Source organism: Sinocyclocheilus grahami, unplaced genomic scaffold (assembly GCF_001515645.1).
Source record: "Sinocyclocheilus grahami isolate Dianchi unplaced genomic scaffold, SAMN03320097.WGS_v1.1 scaffold1918.1, whole genome shotgun sequence".
NCBI classification, from domain to species: domain Eukaryota; kingdom Metazoa; phylum Chordata; class Actinopteri; order Cypriniformes; family Cyprinidae; genus Sinocyclocheilus; species Sinocyclocheilus grahami.
Window position 1 is genome coordinate 68027 of NW_015507097.1, and position 10225 is coordinate 78251.

Genomic DNA, 10225 nt, shown 5'->3' on the forward strand with positions numbered 1-10225 from the left:
CTGAATGCTTCATCTCTGGTCTTTAGCAGCCCACGAACCTCTGCTGTCATCCACAGCTTTTGGTTTGCACGTGTGGTGATGGTCTTGGTGACTGTCACATCATCAATGCACTTTTTGATGTAAGCACTCCCAGTTTCAGTGTACTCCTGCAGCTCTGTGTGGTTGTAGTAGGTGGCTGCCTCTTTAACCATGTTCCAGTCTGTGCACTGAAAGCAGTCTTGTAGAGTTGAGGTAGCATCATCTGGCCAAACTGTGATGAGTTTTTGAACTGGTTTGGCGAGTTTCAGAAGTGGTCTGTATGCTGGAATTAGCATAACAGAAATGTGATCCGTGTACCCTAGGTGGGGGCGGGGTACAGCCTTGTACGCGTTCTTTTCTGTTGTGTAAACAAAGTCCAGTGTGTTTTTTCCCCTTGTTGCAAAGTTCACATGTTGGTAGAACTTTGGCAACACTGTCTTTAAGTTTGCGTGGTTGAAGTCACCGGCTTTTATGAAAAAGCCATCATGGTTATTTGTCTGTTGTTCGCTGATGGCGATGTACAGCTCGCGAAGCACATCCTTAGCGTTTGCACACGGGGGGGGAGTGTAAACTGCGACAATAACAATGGCCGTGAACTCCCGCGGCAGATAGAACGGTCGACACTTCACAAACAAACTCCACCAGCGATGAACAGTGTTTTGTCACTACCACAGCATTGTTACACCACTCTTTGTTGACGCACACACACAAGCCACCCCCGCGAGTCTTACCAGACAGTGCTGTATCTCTGTCCGCTCGGTAGCAGGTGAGTCTGTGCAGCTGAATAGCGCAGTCCAGGATATTGTCGTTTAACCATGTTTCGGTGAAAACAAACACACAACAATCCCTTGTCTTATGCTGTGTAGACCGACTGAGTTTAATTAAGTCCAGTTTATTTTCCAGAGAGCGAACGTTTGAGAGCATGAGCGATGGAATCGCTGGTCTAGTGGGGTTAGCCCTTAGCCTAGCTCGTGTGCCTCCACGCTTCTGTCCCCTCTCACATCGCCGGCATCGCCGTTTTGTGCGGGTAGCATCAGTAGGCGAGGCCGCGGTCTCGGGGTTCGGCTTTAGCAACAGAAAGAGGCCTTGTAGCTTCTCAGTAGTCACCGGCGAAAGCTGTTGGTTGTACTCAATGCCGATTTCCAGAAGGCTCTGTCGATCATAGATGTGTTTCTGAGTGTTTATCTGATGATTTTGCGATAAGGTGAGACTGTTTGAAGACAAGGAAACGAGACTAACAGACATAAAAACACAGTTTTTGGGACCCGGAGTAGCCACTGCGTCCGACCGCGCCACCATCTTGGATTCACCCCCCGGAGCCGTGTGAGGCACTTTTTATTATGGATGGATGCACTTTATTGGACTTCTTTTGGACTGTCGAACAGAAACAACCGCCCACTGCCATTATAAAGCTTGGAAGAGCCAAGACAATTTTTAATATAACTCCGATTGGATTCGTCTGAAAGAAGAAAGTCATATACACCTAGGATGGCTTGAGGGTAAATAAATCATGGGCTAATTTTCATTTTTGGGTGAACTACCCCTTTAAGATCATGCAGAGTTTTTTGACCCCTACACCCTTCATCTCTTCAAAGCTCTCACTCCGGAAGGTAAACCCTTTGAAGGGATTAGGGCATAGGGATTAGCCCTTCCTGAATGAATCAGCCATTTGAACAAATCAAATGAATGCATGACTCATAGACACATTTACCGCCACCTGCTGGCAGTTTTAGTTTCTCATTAAAAAAAATTTAAAAAATAAAAACAGAAAATTAAAGGGATAGTTCACCAAAAAAAATAAATTCTGTCATCATTTACTCACTCTTTAAAATGACGCAGAGTTTTTTTGACCCCTACACCCTTCATCTCTTCAAAGCTCTCACTCCGGAGGGTAAACCCTTTGAAGAGATTAGGGCAGTGGTTCTCAACCAGTGGCCCGTCACAAATTCAAATGCGGCCCACCATGCTGAACACAATTTAAAAAATAACATTCAGTTTTACAATTCATTTTAGTTTTTACATTAATTAAAAAATTTACTATACAAATATAAGCTATAATGTTTTTGTTATGTAAAATAATTTTGTTTTCATATATTATTTTCAGACATGAGCAGACCTGTACTCACGTAATTGACGTTACGCATTTAACGAACACTTACAAGCGCACACTTTGGCAGAATTCATTTCAAATAGTCATCAGTAGCCATTAGTTCGGTAAAATTGAGCATCAGAATGGACACATTTGTTATTAAGGGAGAAAAACGAAATGTGGAAAATGCTAGCGAAGGAACACAAACAAACAATAGTAGTCGCAGCAGTGAAAGTAAGAGAGTGCTGGACTTTCGGTTTGCCCCACCACTCACTCGAAGATGTACAGGCTAGAGCCCTGCACGGGCCTCAAATACAGGTGCATCTCAATAAATTAGAATGTCGTGGAAAAGTTTTATTTCTTTTTTTTTAATTTTTTTTATTTCAGTAATTCAACTCATTGAAATAATTTATTCAGTAATTCAACTCAAATTGTGAAACTCGTGTATTAAATAATACACAATGCACACAGACTGAAGTATTAAAATAGTTTAGTTTTGTATGTAATGACAAAGAGATTATACTTTGTTTTGTTTTTTTATGAAGTTAATTTAGAAAACGTTTGGAGCATTTTTTGGTCGTTAAATATAAGTTTTTGTTTTTTAAAGTAACGAACAAGCGGCCAGCGGCAGACAGTGAGCTGATCATAGCCTATGTTTGATCAATTTAGCCTTCTCAAATCATCACGACTTGCCTAAAATAACAGTTCAAGCATATAACAATGTTTTAACGTTAAACCCAGATAAATGTGCGCTGTATCCAATAGTTTGTGCGGAGAGTGGAAGCTTAAAGCGCGCTTTGCAGGACATGGAGGCGCCAGCGAGATCACTTGCATTTTTTTCAGTGGATACGCCGTGCGCGCTTTGTAGGACATAGAGGAGCCAGCGCGATCACGCATTTTTTTCAGTGGATACGCCGTCATTTTTGCTCATAAAGGTAAGAGTAATACATCATTCGTAACTGTAAAGGGTCTACTTTTATTTGTGTGCACTCACAATATCAACAAAACGTTGTGCTTTTATAAAATAAAGAAAACAAACATGATGTGCTTTCTGCCGTCTCGTCTTTAACAGGAGCGCTTAACAAAAATGAACCGAAACTCAGTGAATACATGCCTCACAGACATGATATATATATATAAATATATACATATATATATACAGAAAGCTTTAAATTACTACTTAACAAAATAAAACAAATAAAAAACAAAAACTCTTTCAGTATAATCATAATCTGTAAAGAGATGCACTTCTCTCTAAAGGCGCATCTGAGGAGATGGCGAGTCAGGATCGGCAACTTCATTTTGCGACACAGACTCAGAAAACACTAGTTTATTAGTAAATAATTCAAATATCTCCTTATTATTTCCTCCTGACACATTCATGGTAATTACTTTTGCTGGTGCTATTGCGTGCATTTGAACGCAGATCTCTTCAGCTGCGCTGACGACACGCACCATTAATGCTGCTGCTGGACACTAAACACCGTCGAGCCACTTTGACAGTCACGGTAGCACGGTCTCGTGTTGTTTCCACCAGTGCAGCAATATATATTTTTTTTTTCATCACTAATTGATGGATGTCTAAAATATACAAATAAGGAGAAGCCTAAAACAAGCCCGATGCCCGGCTCACGTGCTAACTATGATGTGAAAATTGTCCCGAAGCCCGGCCCTAGGGGCGTACAGGGTTCGTACACATTTTTACCAATGCATTTCCATGACTTTTGAGACAATATTCATGACCTAAATGTTCCATTATTTTACAATAGGAATAAAAATCTGTTCAAATTATCATAGCATATGCTAACTAAAATGAATGACTATTAATGCTACTCGTTTGCTTACTTGTTTTAGTAATAAGTACAAGCTGCAACTGCGCCAGACCTTACTCCACATATAACATCACTGAATATTATCATACTGGATTAGGGCATAGGGATGAGCCCTTCCTAAATCAATCAGTCATTTGAACAAATCAAATGAATGCATGACTCATAGACACATTTACCGCCACCTGCTGGCAGTTTTAGTTTCTCATTTAAAATAAATAAATAAACATTAAAGGGATAGTTCACCAAAAAAAATTCTGTCATCATTTACTCACCCTCGTGTTGTTTCAAACTTGAATTACTTACTTTCTATTGTGCAACATTAAAAGAAGGTATTTTTGACGACCAAGAGATATGTTTATAACCAAGCTGTTTTGGTTACCAGTGACTTTCATTGCATGAATAAAAAATAAAGAGAAGTTTCTCAAATTATCTTCTTTTATGTTCCATCGTTTATGTTAGGCTGTTGTAGCCTAAACGTTTATGTGTGATAAATTTTATGTTGAGTCAAGTTAAAGATTATTTTCTAAAACTACTATTTGTAATGTCTACTTTCTCATTTAACACAATAATATCTTTAAATAATCTTTTGTGCATATTTTCACAGCCAAATTTAGTTTGAGATTAATTAGGTTAATTAATCGCCACACCATGTAATTAATTAGATAAAAATTTTAATCGACTGACAGCCCTAGTTTGTTGGTAGCATGGTAGCATGTTTCAGCACATTGTTAGCATGTTGCTAATAGGTTTAACATATTTCTAACGTGTTTAGCACTTGGTTAATGTGTTTTAGCAAATTGTTAACATGCTGCTAGAATGTTTTAGTATGTAGCTTGCATGTTTCAGATAATTATATACCCTTTGAAGGATGCAGACTTCAAAGACTACACTGCAAAGGTCGGACTAAGCGTTGTAAAATGGGATGGTCTAGCCTACAGAGAATTGCTCTTATTGACTAGCAACTGTGACAGCTGACATTCATGTAATGTTTGTACTGGACCTTTTTAAAAGTTATATTCAACAGTCCAAAAACAAAACAGGGTCTTCACAACCTTAAGGCCACGTTCACACAGCAGCAGAATACGGCAGTCATTCCTGTATTTGAGTCCTTAATAAGGTTGCATACACACACAGTATGGTTATTTGTGTGACGGTCAGAAGTGATAACCGCATCCTATAACCAAACTCACACATTTTTTCAGGATTTCTACTGGATTTTTGGGGGAGTTTTGATCTTTTTTTCTTTTTCTTTTGGAAAACCTTAAGTCCGATCAGTTAGAAAACATATAGCAACAAGTTTGAATAGTCTGATGGTCTGATGAGACAACATAATTATAAACTTAAATACAATATTAGTACGACGTTATGAAGTAACAAGCTGCCTAGGCCTTATAAAACACTGCAGAATTACAATTACCAGAAAAGGTTTTCTGTGAGGCCTAGGAATTAAAACTTAAAAAGGAATGGACATTTTGAAGCTTACCTTGCAGCAATAAAAGCTCCCAGGATCATGGTGAATATGGTTGCCTTTATGGACCATGAAAACTCCTTTCTACAAAACAACAAAATCATAAGTCTCACATCTCATAAACCCCAAACTGAGTCAGCTGCAAACACTGAGTACACTAGACATACTTTAGGAGGTAACCCTCAAACAGCATTGTGAATAAAATGGAGAATCTTCTGAGCACAGTAAACATTGGCAGACTGCAAAAGAGTTCATACAGCATGTTATATTATTGTTCATTTATTATATAATAACAACAGCCATGCATTAAAGTTTACAAAAAAATAAAAAATAAATTCTTCTGCATATTACACACTTACTTTAGTTGTTTTGTTCCAAACAGACCTGTTAACTGATTTCCCACATATATTAAAGGGAGTGGCCATACCTACGCAGTAAATATTGAGCTGTAATACTGTAATACTGAACTTACAGTGCGTATACATGAAAACTTAGTATAGTTCAGCCTAGAGTGTGCACAGACCTACCTTATGAGGTACATGCCTATCAAAATCTGGGAAATCTACCACATTTAATGATTTTGCTCCTCGCAGCACAACAACTGTTGCAAACATCTGAAAACAACATAATGATCCTTCATCAGCTGCTGAAATCCTAGAGTTGAATGTACAGCATGTAAAATATCTGTTTAATTAAGAAAATGCTTGACACCACATTGTTTAATACTCCAAACATACATTCTGTATGGTTAGAGGTTGGACAAAATAATGTGAACACCTGGGAAATAGGCAAGAAAGTGTTTTAATACCATTTGCATTTAATACAGCTTCCAACCTTCTTAGTATAGATTCATACAACTTTTGAATAGTCTACAGTGGAATGTCGTCCAACAGAACATCTGCCAGTTATTTCAGAGATGTTGAAGGAGGGCAGCTTCTTCTTACTTTTCCCTCCAAAACTGTCCACAGTGGTTAGTAAATATTCAAGTTGAATAAAAAGGGATTAAGCTAGCTAGGGCACATGTTGAAGTTCATCTTTGTGCTAAAAATATATAAGTTAAATGAAAATGACATCATCTTGTTTCACATTGGGGTCCGTGATTAGTTTTATCAGTTTTTCATGGATTTTGGCTTTGTGAAGTTCTCTATTGTCGGTTTCTGAGGAAACAGGGTTTTCAAAGTTAATATTGAGGTTTGCTGTGACCTTGCTGCAGTAGTTCTGTGTTGTTTGGACACAATCCTTTTTAGTGTTCAACAGTCATTATCATTCACTTTTGGTTTTCGCCCACTATTCTTACTCACCGATGAAGTCTTGCCATGCTTTCTGTATGCAGTCATAATCATAAAGACTGAAACACCAAACAATTGGGCTGTTAATATTATAGCCACTCCTGCTAAACATGCTGTCATGATTTGCATACATTTTTGGAAGTCTGACTTGTGTGTGTGTGTGTGTATATATATATATATATATATATATATATAAACACCGCAATGTAGCCTCTAGTCTATAATAATGGCCATTCACATTATTTCGTCCAAACCCATAAGCCTATATGCGAATAAGGGAATAAGGGATTGTGAAAGCTATGTGATTTATTAGCTATACTATGACCTGAAAGCTATATATGAAACGTATATATATATAAAAAAGAAACGAAAAATATTACATAGCTATGGATAAAGTTCTGATTATCTTTGCAGAAGCTTTAAAATAATTAAATAATTTCAACTCAGATCGATATTTAATCTTCATTTTTTTTATATGGAAAGTGGCTGTAATAGATCTGAGGGGAAACACAGTTTATATATTCTCCCCAAAATAAAAAACAAAATTAAGACATTTTTGCTAACAATATTACGTGTTTATGAAAATGTCAATGCAAAAAAATGTGAGATTCACAGTTAAGACACACTGGAGAACTAGTAAAAAAAATAAAAATAATAACTTCTTACTTGTCCAATTCCCACTGCTAAAAAGGACGGGAATCTGAGGGGAAACACAGTTTATTAAGTACGTAAAATAATAAACATATGAATGGTATGTAGGCTATAGCGCCCATTTAAACAAAACGATTAATAATAATGATGATGATGATGATGATGAATTCAACGTATGAGTGTCTACATAATCTATGCAACTAATATATATGTTTAAAAGATTCAAAATAATAATACAGGAGAGATTACATTAGGAGTAAGACCTTTATTATATATATATAAAAAAAAGAAACGAAAAATATTACATAGCTATGGATAAAGTTCTGATTATCTTTGCAGAAGCTTTAAAATAATTAAATAATTTCAACTCAGATCGATATTTAATCTTCATTTTTTTATATGGAAAGTGGCTGTAATAGATCTGAGGGGAAACACAGTTTATATATTCTCCCCAAAATAAAAAACAAAATTAAGAAATTTTTGCTAACAATATTACGTGTTTATGAAAATGTCAATGCAAAAAAATGTGAGATTCACAGTTAAGACACACTGGAGAACTAGTAAAAAAAATAAAAATAATAACTTCTTACTTGTCCAATTCCCACTGCTAAAAAGGACGGGAATCTGAGGGGAAACACAGTTTATTAAGTACGTAAAATAATAAACATATGAATGGTATGTAGGCTATAGCGCCCATTTAAACAAAACGATTAATAATAATGATGATGATGAATTCAACGTATGAGTGTCTACATAATCTATGCAACTAATATATATGTTTAAAAGATTCAAAATAATAATACAGGAGAGATTACATTAGGAGTAAGACCTTTATTCACGTGTTTGCACATGTGATGACAGCTATTTGACCAGTTAAAGTCATAGCAAAGGTGAATAAGAGTAAATAGACACTATAAGAGTTTAAGTGGTCAGATCTATAGACTGTCACCATACTCAACATCTAGTAATAAAAGCACCTACTGAATATGAATGAGCTAACATAAAATAATTTGGTGATATTAATGCGATTACCTGTAATTAGTAAGCACACTCTTGTTAACGACAACAATAAGGAAAGACGAGAGCCCATAAAAAGCTGCAGCAAATAACTTAACAAATAATGCAGATGTGCCAGTGCCGCCTTCTCGGGAAATATTATCTTTTGCGTTATTCTCAGTTGAACTCACACAGGGACGTGTTCGTATATCCGCCATGTCTACCTAGATGCAGGCGGGTTTCTGGTAAATAGGTCCAATCACTTTTCTGCACAAAAAATCGTTCCCTTTACTTACGTTTTAAAGGGACAGCTGTGTCCCTATTCAGAGACTGCATCCTTGGAAGGCTGTAATCGAAGACCAAATACGTCACAGCGGCGCGACGAGCGTTGTCCCAATGTATGGAAGTCCAACGGAGCCAAAACTCATTAACATGTGAAATTTGACCGTATCAACACACTGCTTGTCCGAGTTAATAGGCTTGTTTGAGATGAGCAAAATCTGCGCAGAACCGATCACCAGTCAGCAAATTTCCTTTAAGTGTGGCCCAGATTAGTTTGTGTTCGTCGGCCCAAAACTGGTCCACATCTTTTTAGCCAGAACTGAATCTAAACAGTACCATAACCCTACCCAGAGTGAGCCAAATAATAAAAACAGATGTGGCTGATATATGGACCTTATATGGTATTCTTATATGGCGGAGTTCTGTAAAGGGCTGACGGCCCTTATGTGGCCCACATGTGGCTGATAAACCAAATGCCATTATTTAACCATATTTACACCACACCTATTTTTATTTATTTTTTAAATACCCATTACACAGTAAATCTTAAACACAAAAATGGATTCACACTCATTTTTAAAAATGTTTATAGTAGAATTTTAATAACAGAAATACAATACAGAACATAACAGAAGTGTGCTATTTTGCAAATGTCATATGAGTGAATAAATGTGCAAAAATGTATACTTTTAGTAAGTCTTGCCAGTCTTTCTCACTCACAGTCTGTCAGGAAAAAGAAGAGAAAAAAAGAACATTAGTATATCATAATTAGTATCATACATTAGATATTATTTCAAGACAAGCACATAATTGACTGTAAATCAGCACTGCACACATTCTTTTCTACCACCCAAGACATGAGTGTTACTGTGTAGCCCTTTTTAAATTAGGACATTTTTAGCTACTATAATAACAGGCTATTTTTAGACATAATACTTAATAATATACATAATATTAATAAAAACATCAGTAGTGTAATTGTACCTCAGTTTTGAAGAAAACATAAATTTGTTTTAAAGGGGTCACATGATGCTGCTAAAAAGAACATTATTTTGTGTATTTGGTGTAGTTTATGCGGTTTAAAGTAAAAACACATTATTTTCAACATTTTCCACATACTGTACATTATTGTTTCTCCTCTATGCCCCGCCTTTTTGAAACATCGGTCTGAAAAAGCGAGGTGTGCTGTGATTGGCCAGCTATCCAGTGCGTTGTGATTGGCCGAATACCTCAAGCGTGAGACGGAAATGTTACGCCCCTCACCATACTGTGATGGCATGTCCCAGCCGGAGCGACGACACAAAAACATTAAAACCCATTACAAACGAGGCATTTGTTGCATCCAGTGGGGACATATTTACTGATTATAATGGCTTATACTGTCTTTTTACGCGTTGCGTTGCATTGCATCATGCATAAACATAAAACCCTGTCTGCATTTGTGATCAGAGAAATGACAAACAAGTGCTACTCCACACTGCCCAAAACTCGCGTTTGAATCATCAGTGGCAAATGATAAAAGAAAACGTACTTACGTGAGTCAGAACTGCCGGCATTTTAGTCTAACGTTACTCTCCCAGGATCAGTAAACAGTCCTCCA

The 10225-nt window shown here is 36.9% G+C and overlaps 1 protein-coding gene across 3 annotated transcripts in view; it reads right to left on the reverse strand.

Moving 5' to 3' along the window:
• The window catches only part of slc35d1b (solute carrier family 35 member D1b), a 52528-nt gene extending 43803 nt beyond the window's left edge, over nt 1-8725 (reverse strand). The window contains exons 1-6 of one of the 3 annotated variants that reach the window (XM_016259766.1): nt 8380-8725; nt 7363-7396; nt 5935-6021; nt 5767-5798; nt 5575-5646; nt 5423-5491 (exon numbers count right to left, since the gene is read on the reverse strand). In XM_016259766.1, coding sequence (XP_016115252.1) covers nt 5423-5491; nt 5575-5646; nt 5767-5798; nt 5935-6021; nt 7363-7396; nt 8380-8561 — 476 coding nt within the window. In that variant the 5' untranslated portion in view covers nt 8562-8725. Of the gene's footprint in view, nt 1-5422; nt 5492-5574; nt 5647-5766; nt 5835-5934; nt 6022-7362; nt 7397-7937; nt 7972-8379 lie in introns of all 3 variants that reach the window. The other 2 variants (XM_016259765.1, XM_016259764.1) reach the window with 2 other exon arrangements.
• Nucleotides 8726-10225: the final 1500 nt, after the last annotated feature.